This window comes from Hyaena hyaena, unplaced genomic scaffold (genome assembly GCF_003009895.1).
Source record: "Hyaena hyaena isolate Hyena2069 unplaced genomic scaffold, ASM300989v1 scaffold_150, whole genome shotgun sequence".
NCBI classification, from domain to species: domain Eukaryota; kingdom Metazoa; phylum Chordata; class Mammalia; order Carnivora; family Hyaenidae; genus Hyaena; species Hyaena hyaena.
Genome location: NW_024080782.1, coordinates 559,717 through 577,063, shown reverse-complemented (window position 1 = coordinate 577,063; position 17,347 = coordinate 559,717). Strand labels below are relative to the sequence as shown.

The 17,347-nt window shown below is 48.1% G+C and overlaps 1 protein-coding gene across 6 annotated transcripts in view; it reads left to right on the top strand.

Moving 5' to 3' along the window:
• Nucleotides 1-4,845, top strand: part of KIAA1328 (KIAA1328 ortholog) — a 332,193-nt gene extending 327,348 nt beyond the window's left edge. For all 6 annotated transcript variants that reach the window (XM_039238958.1, XM_039238959.1, XM_039238962.1 and 3 more), the window contains one exon: nucleotides 1,576-4,845. In XM_039238958.1, coding sequence (XP_039094889.1) covers nucleotides 1,576-1,786 — 211 coding nt within the window. In that variant the 3' untranslated portion in view covers nucleotides 1,787-4,845. The remainder of the gene's footprint in view (nucleotides 1-1,575) is intronic.
• The last annotated feature ends 12,502 nt before the right edge of the window (nucleotides 4,846-17,347 follow it).

Below are 17,347 nucleotides of genomic sequence, written 5' to 3'. Positions count from 1 at the left end.
CACTGCTGCTTCTGCTTGCCTTCACCGTTGCCATAACCAGTCTAGGCCCAGGTCCTCACCCCAGCCACACCCCTGGCACCCTGCAGCACCCCTGCAGGCTGCTTCGGGCATGAATGTGCACACCAAGCAGGCAGGCCAACCGTTTGGCATACACACTGCCCATTGCCCACTGTGCCTGTGGGCCCGAACCCACATATGCACAGCCAGCACAGCTCCTCTGCTAACACACCTGCTCCCTTGTCTCATCAGACCTCAGAAACACAAGGTCAAAGATGAAATCAAGAGTTTCAAGATCACAGCAAAAGAGCATTAAGCCAAGTCCAGGGCCCTGTGCAGCTGCATAGGTCACACATGCCCTGCTCGAGGCTTCATGGTATATCTGCAGAAATTACTTGCCCCTCATATAAATGAATGTGGAGACAGATACATTTATGCCTTTGGCTTTCCATACCGGACACACGAACAAAGAGGCCATGAATGAGGGTATTATTGGCCACCACTAGTTTCTCTGCCTCTATGCTGCCCTAAGCTTACCTTTGTTTGTTTTTTTTATTTTGAGAGAGAGCGCGAGTGACAGAGGGGCAGAGAGAGAGAGAGGGAGAGAGGGGAGGGAAGAGAGAGAGAAAGAAAGAATCCCAAGCAGGCTTCTGGCTGTCAGCATAAAGCCTGATGCGGGGCTCAATCTCATGAACCATGAGATCATGACCTGAGCCCAAATCAAGAGTCAGACAGACACTTAACCAAATGAGCCACCCAGGTGCCCCAAAACTTACCCTTTCTGATGAAAATGCTAGACACGAAGGCAGACTTTCTTTGGAGGGAGCTCTTTATAGATTCACATGAGAGTTTCTTTTCCCAAGATTCTAGAGAGAGTGGGAGTAAGATAGCAGGAAGGGAACTAGTATTTACTGAGTACTTATGTTAATTTATACCAACTGATTCATTTAATCATAACAGGAGTTCTGAACTTTCCCAAGATCAGACAGCCTACAAATAGTAGAGCAGAGTTTTAAACCAGGTCTGGCTGGCTGCAAAGACTTTGATAGGCAGCGTTAGTGTCCTGGATGAGAGCACTGGAGACAAACTACCTGGGTGCAAATCCTGACTTGGTCATATAATGGCTTCATGTTGGATGAGTTACTTCCTGAGCCTCAGTTTCCTCATGTATATAGCAGAGATCAGACTAGTATAATACCTACTTCATTGGGTTGTTCAGAGGGTTAAATGAAGGTTGAATATATGTAAAGCATTAAGAACAGTGCCTGACATTTAGTAAGCTTGCAATAAATATTACTACTACCATCACTGCTGTTGTCAAATTCCTTCACCCACTCCATAGTCTCCCTTCACAGGCTAGAAAAGAATGTTAACAATCAGCAGAAGAGAAGAGCTTACAGACAGAGAGCAGGGGCCTTCTGCTGTTTACCTTCCCTAAAACTCCCCTAGAAGGCCCTCTTGGAAATGATGTATCGGTGATCTCATTCTTACCCCAGGTAGCCCAGCTCTCTAAGCTTCTTGGATTCTAATGTTCCATCAGTCTGATCATTTTCTGTCTGGGTTGTGTGTGTGTTACAGGTATGAGACATCTCTGTTGGATTTGGTTCAGTCTCTGAGTCCAAAGTCTGCTCCCAAATCTCAGCCGCATCCCTCCAGAGAAGCTGGAGCCTGGAATCACAGTACTTGCCGACCCAGTCCTCGAAAATCAATCTGGAACAAGGTGGGGGCAGGTAGGACCCCTGAAGACCTAGAGGAGAATCAAATTCTGGAAGATATCTTTTTCATTTGACATTGAAACACATGCTACAAAATTTCCATCAGAAATGTGTGGGCTTCTTTATGTACTGATCTAGGATGTTAAATTATTTGATGGCAAAGTAACCATGTCTCTCCTATACTAGCATCCTGTTATGTATTGAACATAGAAATCATTCTACGAACCTGGATTGATTTTGGTCAGACCAATCAGTAGAGAACACATTAAGGGGTTTTTGGGGTGGAGGGCAGAATCTTTTCTAGGCCAAACAGAGATTAGAAAATTAACATAGGACCTTTCTACGTGCAGAGGCCGTGGCATATTCAGCCTGATTTCAAGAGCATTTCCTTCTCAATACTCAATTGGAAAAGGTTGGCTTTCTTTTGTACACAAGGAAAACGTTTTCACTGAAAGATCCCTCTGACTTAAAAGTAGCCCCTTTGTAACATAAGTGTTCAGAAAGACAGACTCTTTGCGTCCACCTCTCCTTTACCTCTGTCCCTCACTGCCTGCCTCTCTCTGTGTACGCGTGGCCACTGGATCCCAAAGTTGGAGCTGGTGCACCTACCCTCACAAACAACACTAAGGACCAATTGTGAGTGACCATTGTCAGTAATCATCAGCCCGGCAGTGGCCCATCCCTTAACCAAGGGGCACAGTGGGCTAGAGGGAGGGACCCACTCAACCCTTGGAAGCCAGCATTAAATCCCACAACAGAGTGACTACCCTCGGGAAATAAAATGGAGGCACAGGCCTGAAATGCTTCTCCTGCCATCCGCTCATTTCCCAGGATAAAGAAGAGCAATATCTCAGTACGTTTTATTGACTCGAGTGTCTATATTCTTCACTCTTTTGAACTGCCCATGGCTGTATCTCGGGAAGATGTCGGAGCTAGAGAGGAGCATCAGCCACTTGATGAGCTTTCCCTGGTCCTCCCTCTTACCTATGAGGACCAAAGGCCCTGGGTTGACCAGGCCTTTTATGTGCTCTGCTCTGGGTCACTGTCCCACTGTCCCATGACCTCAAAGAACTATCTCTACTTGCCAGATTCTCCTCCACCACCCCAAGCAGAGTCTCCCCTTCTTTCCTACTGGGCCTCCACTTGACCCAGAGAAGGCCTGTGGAAGAAATATCCTTGAGGCCTTGTTTCCTCCTCTCTGTTCTCCTGTTCAACAGGGCTCTTGAGATGGGTCCTTCAGCTTACAGTGGGCTCTGGTAGGTTCATGTGCCAATGGGCAGCACGATGAGCCTGGTAGAGCCAATGAGTTTAAAACTTCCCAGCCATTGGAAGCAAGGGGAAAATGTGTTCCCAGAGATGTATACTCAATGACTTTATTTGATCTGGAGGGTATTACTTTTTTTTCCCTCTCCCTTTCACCAACTCCAGGCTTGAAGTGGGACCAAGAGTTTTTGTCAGTTAGCACTGGTAGCCAAAGTCAGACCATTCAGTGCAAACTACATTTAGTGAGCCTGCATGGCTTCCCTGAAATCTTTATCAAAACTGTATTATTTCAGCCTACAAAAGCCTATTAAACAGATACCTTATCTGAATGGATCTAAATCTCACTGTCTCTTTGGGATGAGGCCCTGTCAACTCCAGTCATCCTTCCTTTACTTGGATCTTTTTGTTCTTTGGAAGATAGAAGAATGGAACCTACCAATACCATATCCTTAATTTGAGGTCAAGATTAACTAGTCTTAGGCGTCCAATTGAAAAGTTGAAAAGGCATTGCAGATTACAATATCCTTTTAAAATTCACCCCTGTGAGAGTAACTAAGTCCATTTTGTCCCATTTCAGAAAGTGTTTGGAAAATGAGTTTCCTTAGGTGTGGCAGAATGGGTAGAAGCAAACTGAGAGCCCTCAGCCATTTTGTCACTTAAACTTAAGTTTCCAGAACTTTCTTTTCCTTGCCCCAAGTGTCATAAGCACCTTAAGTACATCAGTCTCTTGGATCAGCCATAACTACACTCTACCATTTGGACACCAGTGTCTTTACAGATCTCCAGAGTAAGAGGGTGCTGGAAAGACCAAGAAAAGGATTATGATTTCTTTAAGAAGCTTGTTTGCCTTTAGAAGAATCATAAATGAGATTTAAACTGAGGTCTTTTGGGGTGAGGCTGTCACATGCCACAGATTGGAGTTTAATTGCTTCTTTACCTCCCCCTGCATGAGCAATTTGGAAGAGCAAAGATGATTTTCAGCAGAGTGTCAATCAGCATATTTTTCATATGCTACATTCCCCCACCAGTTGCCTTTCTCTATCCTGTGGGTATTTCTTGTGTGTCAGGGCAGTAGGATGTGAATTTGTGGCTAATCCAGTATATTCCTTATAAATTGAACCGTGTATGTTAACATCTTAATCTGTCTTATGTTGAGATACATACAAAGGTTGTTGTAGAGCCTGGAAGCTTGACCTAATTGCAGATATCCTACGGAAAGAGGGTCTGACACGGAGGGGTATGCTTTTCTTCCTGGTAAAGTGCTCCCAACAGTGACTGGCTTCCTTCAGCTGCTTCCTGAAAGCAAGGCTGGATACATATTAGGGGAGGTGCACATAGTGCCCCAACATTGCCCACCCTGCTACCCACCATTCTGTGAGAGAAAAACCAATCAATGTTTGCAAAATGGGAAAAGACAAAGTATGTCCACCCAAGCTCCCTACAAGGGCACAAGGGCCCGATTTAGGAAACCAAGGTTAATCAAGGAAAAGCTTTGGCCAACAGTCATCCTTCCTGGAGGCACACTTGTGTTCATCCAAACCTGCCCCCCATGGTGGGGACTTAGCTAGAAAACCCCAAACGTCATGGGGAAGGAGGGGCTCTCTCCTTCAGAGCTGCCCTTTGCACTTGGCCCCACTCCCAACACCTGGCTTCTCTGAGAAATTTGCTACCTGGAAACTCTGGGAATGAATAGGCCTAAAGGAGAGACCTGGACAAAGAATGAGGTCATTAATGGGGTGGAGACTACGGCAGGCTCCTCCCAGGTCATGCTTTCCCCTCACCTCAGTGAACATTGTTTTTAATGTGGGTAATTGCTTATATATGTGAGAGATTTTAAGTTAATAAATTATCTCCATGGCTATTCTCCCCATGTGGTTGTGGTATCGAATTATGCCTTTGACACCCCTCACCAGAAATGTGGGGCACAGCCTGGAAGCAAGAGCAGCACCATAAGTTTTCAAAATGTTATTTTCCTCAGTATGTGTTTAACATCAGGGGCGTGGGTCAACTCAGAGAGAGGAAACAGTTTGCCACATCCTGATAGGTTTTCCTGGTTGACTCCAGCTCACTCCCGTCACATGGACCCCAAGCCACCTCTAGGTGGTGTGGTTGCTGGAAAGGAAGTTTCAATTCACGTGTACCCCTGAGCCCCTTCCATGTGCCTGTCACCCAAATGGTTCCGCAAGGAAGAACTATCATGGCGCTTGGAGACAGGAATAAAAGGTCCTGGCTAGATGGCTTTAGATGCTAAAAGATGCTGGGGAGGGCTTGTGTGCCTGAAACGCCCAGTTTTGAGATCCATACTCATGGATTCAGTTAACAGCCAGAGACCTTATCCTGCCCTTTATTCCCCAGGCCAATCTGGCACCTCCATCTGACCAAGGAGACTGCAGGTATACCTCAGAAGAGGTGGCAAGACCACAGTCATCACCCAACCAGCCCCAAGCCCTGTGCTCCATTTTATGCAATGTTTATGATATTCATACTTTTAAAAAATCATCTCAGGGGGGTGCCTGGGTAGCTCAGTTAGTTATGCATCTGACTCTCGATTTTGGCTCAGGTCATGACCTCAGGATTTGTGAGCTCAAGCCCCACATCGGGTCTTCAAGCCCCACTGTCAGTGTGGAGCCTGTTTGGGATTCTCTCTGTGCCCCTCCCCTACTCTCTCTCACTCTCTCTCAAAGTAAATAAATAAACTTCAAAAAAAAATAAAAATATAAAGTCATTTCAGTATATAAGTGTCTCTTGTAAGCCACCTTCAGTTCTTTATGGAATGAGGACAAGGAAACATCATGCACACCTATACTTTCAGCATGTTATCTTGTGCACCAATAAAAAAAGGGAGTGCCTGGGTGGCTCATTCGGCTAAGTGTCTGATCTTTGGCTCAGGTCATGATCTCGCAGTTCATGGGCTCGAGCCCTGCATCGGGCTCTGTGCTGACAGCTAGCTCAGAGCCTGGAGCCTGCTACGGAGTCTGTGTCTCCCTCTCTCTCTGCCCCTCCCCTGCTTGTGCTCTATCTCTCCAAAATAAATAAATGTTTAAAATTAAAAAAAAAAAAAGTGGCATATATATAACTGACTGAAGCCACTTGACTTTCTAAAATATGTTTCACAGATGTTTTCAAAGAAAGCGTGCTATACGTATTTTTTTTAATGAAAAAAAATGAAAATGAGGTCTAACTGGCCCTAACTAAGGTGATCAGCTAGTAAAGAATAGGGTTCCAACTCAGAATCTGAGTGTGGGAGGGTCATGATTCCCTTCTTCCCCTCTCCACCTTCCCGTCAAACTACTAGGAGGTAAGTAGCAAGTCCACCTCCTAGTTCTCAACCTGCACGTCTGCTCCCTCTCTGCTGACATTTCTCTAGCACAACAGCCTCTGCATTGGGCTTCCTGCCAGATGGCCTGGACTCCTCCTTGAACATTTACCCCTCTTTGCCTCACTCTTATCTTTAAATGGGGCTCATTAGAGAAACTGCCTCAAGGGATTGTTGTGAAGGTGCAGAGAGCTAGTGCATGTCAAGCGCTCAGCACAGATAAGGAAGCACTCATAAGGGCTCCCTGTTACTCGTCCCCATGAGGCGACCAGGGTCATCTTGCCACGTCACAGCCTGGCTTAAAGCGTTGGGTACTTGCAGTACTTCATTTCCTATTGTGCTTAAGAGGGAGCTTGGCCTTCTGAGCATCATGCACAAGACTCTTCATAGTTTGGCCCCTTCATTTCCCCACTGTTTCTTTCTCTTGATTTCCGTGCTCGAACCACTGTCAACTTCCATAGTTACTGAAGGCACTGTGATACCCTCCTGACCTTCTCGTGAGCTTTCTTAGCCCTCTGTGCATCCTTTATGACAACACTTACTGTGCTAGAACTGCCTCCTGTAGACAGTAGGCCCCATGGTGGCCAGAATAAGATGTTGGTCTTCGCCATCACTCACTCCCAAGAACTTAGCATGATTCCTGGCACGTCACAGACTCTTGTCATTATCAGTTAGATGGATAGGTAGGTGCACGGGTGGAAGAGAGGGAAGGAGGGAAGGAAGAAATTAAACAGATGTGTGCCTCCAAAGTCCAGGACTCTGTATATGCCAGGCTGCTTGCCCCTCTCTCACAAAGGAGAAAGAGAGGGCTGTACTGAAGGGCCTGGGGACATTCCATTGCTCCCTCCCCATTTCCACACTGACTCATATTTTCTCTCCAAACAAATCTAAGACTTAGCAACTTTCCTGCTTAGAAATCCAAAGGACTCCACAATGCTTACAGGGCAAGGAGCATTACCCCTTAGAGTGACACTCAGGACTCGGCATCCGACCCTCCTTCATCCACCTGGCCTCCCTCCTGTCTCTGCTCTGTTCACCTTTGCAACTCACAGCTTTTGGCCACCTCCCCGAGACACACTGCTCTTTGCCATCTGTGTGGCTTTTCCACGTCCCTGTCTCACGGATGACCGTCCAGACCTAGCTCCACTGTCACTGCTTCCATATTCTCCTGATCCCTCCAGGTATCCTTATAGACTCTCTGCTTCCGCTAATGCTCCAGAGAGCCTTCTGACCTAGCCCACCTCACACACCGTACTGTATGGTCTTGTGTACTGTTTGTCTCCCTGTTCGCATGCTAAATGTCCAAAAATGACAAATATTGACCTTGGAATCAACTTAGCCCTACCACTCATGAGCTGTACACATAAGACAAGTTTTACTTTATAAACTTAAACTTTATTATAAAGTTAAAACCTTACAGGGGCGCCCGGGTGGCTCAGTCCATTGAGCATCTGACTCTTCCTATCAGGTCATGATCCCAGGATTGAGCCCCACGTAGGGACTCCACGCTGAGGGTGGAGCCTGCTTAGAATTCTCTCTCTCCTTCTGCCCCTCTCCCCTACTTGACTCGCTAGCTCTCTCTTTCTCAAATTAAAAAAAAAAAAGTTAAACCTTATACATTATACTTTCTAAGCCTCAGATATAGTAATTTATAAAATTATTTGTAAAAAGGGGGTGGTAATTCCTAACCTATGAGTTGGCGCCTGGAACGCTGACCTAGCCCGGGAAGACTAGCCCAGAGCAAGAGCAGAATGATAAGACAAAGGTGCCCACGCAAGTAGGCTGAGGCAGGGTGTCCAGTGGAGGCAGAGGGGACTCCCTGGAACATAGACTAGAAGTCCCAGGAGCAGAGAGCAGTGCTGGGGTGCGGGCAAGGAGAAGAGGTGCTCAGCTGGAAGGCCAGGCCCCGTTAGAGATTGGCACAGGGCATGGGCACTGGGCTCTCCCTTCCCTTCCCCTGCAGTCCACAGCTGGGTGGCCTTGGCTGGCACTTCACTGCCACCACACACAGACAACAGCCCCAGCCTGACCACCGCCAGGATGCCCGAGGCCCACAGTCCTTCGCCTGTGCTGCAGTTAAAAACCCTGGTATCCCAGCTCTTTGTCCTCCCTCCCGGTGCTGAGACAGGGCGGTGGGGGGGCGGGGGGGGGCAGGGGGGGTGGCGCTGGAGGAAGGGAAGGCCAGCTGTCCTGCCTCTTGTCACAGCCAGCTGAGACACTATGAACCCCACAGCCCCAATTTTCAGCGTCCTCCTCCCAGCTGGAGGTGATTTAAGCTTGTTGGATTTATATAACATTGGGAAATGGTAAACTGTGTAAATTTGCTATGTTTTCCAGGGACAGTTATTTATGGAGAGGCATTTTTAACTCAAGTGCAGAAGTGTTAAATCATTATAATAAATTCATGCTATTCAGACTTTCTTACATTGTAATAAATTTTTTCTAAGCATGAATGAGGAGATCCATGATTCCTCTAATACACTATTATGTATTTCTTCTCAAAATGACACAACTTACTATATCAACTTGGAGAATAATAGAAGGAGATTTACTGTGATGGAAGGGAAAAAGTTGAGTAACAATGAGTGTGAGAAGGGTCTCAGGAGCAGTGACCCTAGGCAGAACTTCTCCCTGCCTCTGCTTGCCACGCACCTGCCAGGAGGAGAAGCAGGTGCAGCCGCAGCCAGGGAGGGCCCGGCTAGGGCTGCGACCCCCAAATCTCCCAACTGAGCTTAGAAAAAAGGCAGAGAAGTGGGCAGGGGCCCGGGGCTTCTGTCCCACCCTGTGCAGGGAGAGGTGCTAGAGTGGGCAGTCTCAGCAAGGAGAAGCCTTCAGGTCTGCCAAAACCATCAATCCGGGTAGAAAGCAGCCCTGCACACAGCCCTCTCCTGGCCTGTCTCCCACCTCACTCCTCACCTGGATGCTCACCTGGGCCAGAGGGTTCGTACCTTGCATCAGATCCCAAAAGGTCAGGACACACTGGTCTTCAGTAAGCTCTGAGACCTTTTGTGATTGGCCACTATGCACTAGGCAAAGCACAGCGACATCGGTCCTGACCACCAGCAGCACACAGGAGCGCCATCAAGCTGTAGTTAAGAGCACCCAGAGGCCAGAACAATGCCCCTGGGAGGGAGACTTCTATCAGGATCTTCCCAGAAGATGGGACACCTCTGCTAGGCAAAGGCAGGGACGGGAGGCTGTTCCAGGCAAAGAAGGAGCAGTGTGTCAACAGCATGGAGACAGAGCCCCCCAGAGTGAGTATGCTCACGCTCATGGACAGCGTTGAATGCTAGGCCTGGTGTCCAAAGTCAGGGGAGCAGTAGAGTCCAGCAGAAAGACACCCACATAGATTCCAACCATTCTCTGCTGCTTGTCACCTCCCCAGGCTGGGCTCCCAGATCCCTCCTTAGTGGGGAAGGAAGAGGGGAATTGGCCCCTGCAATGCCCGGTCCAAGCTGCTGCCAGCACTCTTCATGCTAACCCTGAAGAGTGCTCATTCCAAACTGGCCACCTTTTTTTTTTCACTTTATTTTGAAGTCAGACTTACAGAGAAGTTTTGGAAATATTGCAAAGAATTCCTGTATACCCTTCACCCATATTCCCCAAGTGTTAGCATTTTAACTTATTTGCTTCATCATTCACCCTTTCCCACATGTATATAAACACATATATTATTACCTTTTTTCTGAGGCATTCAAGAGTAAATTGCACACATAATACTCCTCTTTCCCCTAATAGTTTACCATTTATTTCCTAAAAACAAGGACATTCTCTTACATAAACACAGTACAGTGATCAAAATCAGGAAGTTAACATTAACACAGTACCGTTACCTAATCAACAGACCTTAATTGAAATGTTGCCAGATCTCCTTTTTAACTTTCTAAGTTTCCTATCCTTAAATATCCTTTTTAACAAAAGAAAAACAATTCTGGTTCAGAATCATAAGTTGCATTTAGCTATTGTGTCTAAGATGAGTATGATCCACTTTTTCTTTATTAAGTTTATTTATTTAGTTTTGAGAGAGAGAGAGAGAGAGAGAGCAGGCAGGGTAGGGGCAGAGAGAGGGGAAGAGAGAATCCCAAACAGCCTCCACACTGTCAGCACAGAGCCCAACTCAGGGCTTAAACTCACGAATCATGAGATCATGACCTAAGCTGAAATAAAGAGTTGGACACTTAACCGACTGAGCCCCCCAGGCATCTCTACAATCCACTTGTTTTATAAAATGTTCCCCAATTGGGGTTTGTCTGATGTTTTTATATGATTAAATTCAGGTTACACATTTTCAGCAGGAGTAGGTAATGCTGCTTCCTCCTCAGCACATCATACCAGGGGGCCCATGATAGCTATTTCCTTCATTCCAGCGGATATTAACGTTAATCACCCAGTTAAGGTACAATTTTACAATTATTAACTTTTCCTTTGTAATTTATTAGTGTGGGAAGGTGGGAGTACTTTGAGACTGTGTAGATATTGTTTCCCTTCTACCTTTTACCCACGAGTTTCAGCATCCTCTGAGGATTTGGGACATTCCATTTAAATCCTCATCTTCTGTGGGATTCTTACTACCCTCTTGACCAGCCCAGTGCTAGGCAAGAGATGGGAAAAGGAGACAACTCGTTTCTTTTCCTCGGGGACTTCAGCTAGGGAAGAAGCCACATACATAGAGCAGCACACAACAGTGTGGGAACAAGGTCCAGTGAAGTGGTCTCCACTCTGAGGTCAACAGGAGTCAGAAAAGAGGTGCTTAGCCTGATCTAGAGCCCCCTGGGGCAATGGATCCTCAACCAAGGGCAGGAGAACACGAATGGTCGGGAATCTGGAATAACATGAGAATCTGTGTCCATAGCCATCTTTGAGGGCCCCAAAGAGAACGTTTCCCAAATGCCTATCATCCCACCAGCTCCCAGGTAATGAGAAGACCAGAACCACCATCAGGCTTTCTTCTAATCCCTGTGCAGAGCTGGGGCAAGGTGAGGCAGAGGGGCCTTGTGGGAGTGTGCCGGGCATGGACGGCTTCAGAAGGGGTGCATGGGATGCATCCTGTCTACACTACACCTCTTCTCATTCATTTGGCAACCATTGTTGAGCTCCTTCTATGTGCCAGACATTGCATGCAATGCTGAAGGTACCAAATACCCCAAGTAGTTCTTGATTAAAGGGGATACCTTGTGGGGCACCTCGGTGGCTCAGTCGGCTAAGTGTCCGACTTCAGCTCAGGTCATGATCTCAGTTTGTGGGTTCGAGCCCCACATCGCGCTCTGTGCTGACACCTCAGAGCCTGGAGCCTGCTTCGAATTCTGTGTCTCCCTCTCTCTCTGCTCCTCCCCTGCTCACACTCTCTCAAACATAAATAAATGTTAAAAAAAATTTAAAGGGGATACCTTGAGCCCAGAGACATGTTAAGGTTGCCCAGCACTCAAGACAAGGCAACTTCAAGACTTGCTTCAACTTCTGCGCAGAGAAGAGAGCAGGACAAAACGGTCAGTAAAACACTGCTGCACTCTCTCATTCAGGTGGCTCTTATCTCAAGAGCTGGGCTGAGAGCTTTCACGGCCTCCCTCCTCTGCCCTCTCTCTCTCTTCTCCAGGGCCCTTCCCAGCACTTAGCAGAGAGCTGGGCCGAATCTGTGAGACCAGGGCACCTGCTCACTCTGCAGAGGAGGAAACTGAGGCAGAGGTCTGAGCTTTTCAGGACAATCCGGCTTCCACCCTTCTGTCCCGTGGGTAGGTTGTATGTTTTTGTGTGAGGCTTGGGAATACACTCAGCCAAGAGGCTTCTGAGTGAAGAGTCGTGACGCAAGTGCCCGGGATAGGTAGCCTCTTCAAGGTAAAACAGTGATTACAAGCACAGAATCTGCCGGTGGGGGACCGGGGCTCACACCCCAGCTCTGCTGCACCAGGTGACTTTCAGCACACAGCTGAAGCTCATCTGTAAAACCGGGTCCAGGGTTATCAGGAAGGTACCTGAGCTGGCATCAGTGAAGTAGCCAACACAGTGTCTGGGTCATCAGTGGGGGGGAGGGGGGCGGTTAAACAAGGCCCCATGTCTTCTCCTGCATATTTCCTGACTTCCTGAGACATCTGACGGTCCTTTAGAATGTCTGTCCGTGGGCCCCTCCCTTGGGGCTCTCACCCTCCAACATTCAGCCCAAACATCTCCTCCCTAGACTGGCCCCCTTGCTTTCTGCCCTTGGGGTCACCCCTACCCCTGCACCACACTATTCCATGGTTCTTTGCTTGTCAGGGAACCTCATATGGGGGGTGAGTGCAGCTGATTTTTCATCTGTGCTCCATTACTTTCTTGCAGTGTGATTTGGGGCAAGTTACTTGCCTTCCCCAAGCCTCTGGCTGTGATTCACATGGGGACTCTGGAGATAAGAAGAATCCTTGTACCTTAATTAGTGGAGTACGGGGCCCTTAGAATTTTCCCCCTTGATTTTGAGTGGTGGCAACCCAGCTTGCATTGATCTTGAGAGTTTGCTTATAGTTTTCTGCAGAGTTCAGTGTACTGGGGTAAACAGAGCTGACACAAGCTCAAAAGGTTTTGAAGCTCAGGTGGCTACATCAACTATTGATAAATATTCCGTTTATTTCCACTGAACTTCCTCTCCTTGTTAAAAATAAAAGCTAACTGGGTCTTTGGGTTTTGCTTTCTCCCTCCACGCTGCCCCTCTGTCTCTACCACCAGCAAGTGCTCCTAGGCAGGGAGAACTATGGACTCAGCAACACGCTTAGTAACATGTCACCCATTCATCTCTAAGAACCCAGCTCCAGCCTAGCCGATGAAAGAGGGGAGGAAAGGAAAGGACTGGTACCTGAGTCAACACAGATAATGTGAGTTCCTAAAGGTGAAATTGGATTGTTGAAAAAGCCATGAGAAGAAGCAGGGAAATAGGAGGCAGGACACAAGCGTTGGAGGAAGTGGCTGTGAGGAGGGTTCACAGCCCCGGGAGGTGGGATGCAGAGACTAAGAGCGTCGCTCTGCGAACAACCTTGGGCCTGAACCCTGGACTCTGGGTCATCTGGGCAAGGGACCACCATTCACTGAGCCTGTTTCCTCATTTGTAAAATAGGGACAAGAACACCCACCTCAGAGAATTAGGGGAGATTCTATTTAAGTAACTCAATGCAGGGTCTGACTCAGAGCAGCGTCCATAAGTGGTAGCTACAGCCATGGCTCAAAGAGAAGAGCCCAGCTGATGAGGGTGACCTCTTCCCAGCCAGTGGGGTCCTGAGCATCCCCGGGCCTGGGCTCATCTGCTGGGAACCCCACAGGCCAGCTGCTGGAGCCTGGGCCCATTACTGCCTGGCTCTGGATTCCTCACTGAAAATGGGGACCACAGCTGAGTCCCTTATCCCAAAGCACCCCACATTACACATTTACAGGGGGTAACAGGAACAACTGATAGCACTGGCTGGAAGGGGGTCTGGATTCAGGGGTGGGAAGACTTTTCACATTATACTTTTTCATACTTTCTGAATTTTGAAATATATGAATGTTCACTTTTCAAAAAAAAAAAAAACACAAGTAACATTTTCAAAATGCAAAGACCAAATTAATATGCAGCCTGAGGCCATATGGGCCCAGAGGAGACTGGCTGTAGACAATAACAGCCACTGTGGCACCAGGAATGTTCTTGGAAGAAAGGGCAAAGAGAGGAAGGGGCATGGGGGCAGCGGCTAATTGGGGTCTCTGGAAAAGAGTGTGAACGGCGAGAGACAGAGTTGTGTGCACCTCAACATAACAGCAATCTCTGGAAGTGTTGCAGGGCTGACTGGACCATGAGAAGATGGCTTACAGTGGTCTGATGTCAAGTTCAAGCTTGCTTCAGCTGGGACACGAATTGTCAATGGAATGGAACCACGGAAAGGGAAGAAGGGGACCGGAGCCTGACTATTCATTCTGAGTATCTATAGTGCACAGTGTATAGTGTACTGTAGCATATTTATAGCTCAGAATCCTTGGGGTGGGGTGTCGCTGTGCATGGCTGTGTCTCATTCACTCCTCACAACTCTTGAGGTGGTGGTAATATTATCCCCAGTTTAGAGAGAAGGAGACTGAGGCTTGGAGGGGTTAGGTAACTTTTCCAAAGTGACACAGAAGATATTTGAATGAACTGAGATTTGGATCTGGTCAGATGTCAAAGCCCATGCCTTCTGCACTCTGATACACTGGTCTCTAAGCCTCCTCCTGGTCTGGGCAAATCTTGGGTGAACCCCCACAAAGGCTGCAAGCCCAGAGCGGGATGTTGGGAGCTCCCCAAAGGGATGAGGAGTTAGGCTAGCATGAGGGAAGAGAAGATGAGGTGATAAGGAGGGGCCTGGGGTGCTGGGGCTGGCTGTCCAGCCCCCTAGCCCCTTACCAGCCAGGCCTGAAGACCAGACTCTGAGTGAATGGGAGAGAAGGAATAAGTGTATTGGCTACACGCTTGTTTCAAATGTTATTACTTACAAAGCATTTCCAGAACACCCACCACTTTGGTACATGCCCTCAGTTATCTGAAGTTTGTGCTTTCCTCCCTTCCTCCCTTCCCTCATTCCTCCCTACAGACAGTGAATCAACAGTGACTGAATGTCCAACTGCCAAAAATGAATAGTCTTTAAAGGTGGGATTTCGGGGCGCCTGGGTGGCTTAGTCGGTTAAGCGTCCGACTTTCGCTTAGGTCATGATCTCGCGGTTCGTGGGTTTGAGCCCCGCGTCGGGCTCTGTGCTGACAGCTCAGAGCCTGGAACCTGTTTCGGATTCTGTGTCTCCCTCTCTCTCTCTGACCCTCCCCTGCTCACGGTGTCTCTCTCTCTCCTAGAAATAAATAAAAATATTTAAAAAAAAATAAATAAATAAAAGTGGGATTTCAATGGTAGCTAATAATTTTTATATGGGGGTGGATTCCATTTTGTGAGATAGAAAGATGGCATTCACAGCTAAGTCTCATATGTCACCTTGGGCAGGGCTGGGTCCCTGAGCTCACTGCCCAGAAGTCCCATAACTGCCTTACGCTTGTGGAGAATGCTCCTTTGGGTTCAACCTGGTCTAATTCCAACATTGGCTCAGCAGACCTCATGCCAGAGGGAGCTGTAGAGTCACCCGGCCCAGCGACAGCAGAGCTTGGAAGGCAGGTGGAAGGAGGACCCGGAAGCACTCGTGTGGGTGGGAAAGCTCTGGTGTGTCTGGGTCTCACTGTACCCTGCGTGCGGGAGTGCGTGGGATCCAGCGCAGAAGAGGAAAAATGTCAGATCTTATAAAAACCCAGAAGGAGACGGGAGCTATTCTGCAAGCTCTCAGTAAACACATTCTTTTCATATTAGCATCACAGAGAGAGAAAGGGGGGAGGGAGAGAAGAGAAAAGTGAGTACAAAGAGCGGATGAAGAGCTGAAGGCTTTAGGAAGTCACCAGGTAGAGGGGCTGCAGGGAGGTGGGAGGGCGGGGTCTAGCCAGGAGCCAGCTCCTCCATTGGGTAAGGCTGGAGGCCACCAGTTTCCCCAACAGCTGCAGCAAGGACGCAGCTGCCCCACAGGCCATGGCCAGCCTCTAGACATCGGTGCTGCCTCAGAAAAGTTGAGGGCAAGCCAAGATATCTACCAATGAAATGACTTGATATCCAGGATCTGCTTCAAAGTAACTCATGAGTTGCTGTATGTTAAAGCCAGGTGCTTCGTGGAGGTTCTTTATGCAAATATCTCTACTTTTCATTATGCCTGAAATAAAAAATGTATGATAACAAGCAATAAGTCTTTGATGTATTTATTTTGAGAGAAAGAGGTGGGGGGAGGGTCAGAGAGAGAGAGAGACAGAGAATCCCAAGCGGGCTCCTCGTTCTCAGCGCAGAGCGTGATGCGGGGCTTGATCCCACAAACCATAAGATCACGCACTACCTGAGCCAACCACAAGAGTCAGACACTTAACCGACTGAGCCACCCAGGCGCCCCAGCAAAAGTCTTAAATGGAGGAGCTAAGAAGAGATCACAAGCTGCAGGTAGAATGCTAGCAGAGGGATACAAGCTATAGAATACAGGCAGAAATTGATGAGAACCATGTCTTGGGTTTTCTTAAATAACATTGCAAATCAGGGGTTCTGAGCCAGGAAATGATGGATGAGCTGCGCGTCCCTGAACTCCCTGTAACTGTGGGCAAAGTGACCTGAGAGTTTTCAGCAAGTTTTCAAAGAATCTGACTTTCCCCCCAGAGGTTAATAATTATATTCTCTCTCAAATATGCTATGTATTCATTAGTCACTTGGTGTGTGGTTTTAAGCAGAGGATTCTTTTCTAGAACTGGCATTTTCACATCTGGGCCTTGTGTTTTCATCTCCTCTCAGTCAACTGTACCTGGAACACAGCAGAACTGGCCAAGCCCCTTCATGGCCCAGCTCCCTGGGGGCGGCTCCCAGGGCACTCACTGCCCCCGAGCCTCAGCAGTGGATGTTGGGGGAGAGCTGTACCCACGAGAAGGGCACCCAGGGGGAGGCAAGGACAGTGAGGCTCTCTGGGGTCTGACAGTGGCAAGCGAAGTGGTGTGAAGGCTGACATCCTCCGACAGACTCATTGGCTTTCGGCTGCGAGTGTCCAACAGAAACCACAGTTTTGAATAGTCTGAGACGCAAAAGCCCAGAGAATTCCTTAGGAAACACCTTCCGGTTCCTCACAGGGTAGCATAACACCCAGTGTGATGTGACTTATCCCCCTTGCAGTGAATTCTTTCAGAGTCCAGCTCCCCACAAGCTCCCCAGAATGGGCAAAGCAGCTTATCTATCAGCTGGCCTCGCAGCCTAGTGGGCAGGGAAAGTGGGGGTAGTTTAGGCGACACTGAGGGTCTCATCTTAGAGCCATCTCCACAGTTAAGTCAAAGCTTGAAGGGCTGCCCCATTTCCTAATGCAGTCAGGCTAACATTTCACAAGCTCGTGTGAGAAACGGGGACTTGGTCCTTGACCTTGGGAACAGAGGTGGGAACAGAGAATGGAATACGGGGTCCAGGTATGACGCTGGCGCTGGGGCTCTGATCTGTGCTATCACCCACTTCAGAGAATACATCTGAGGGCTGAAGCCATTCCC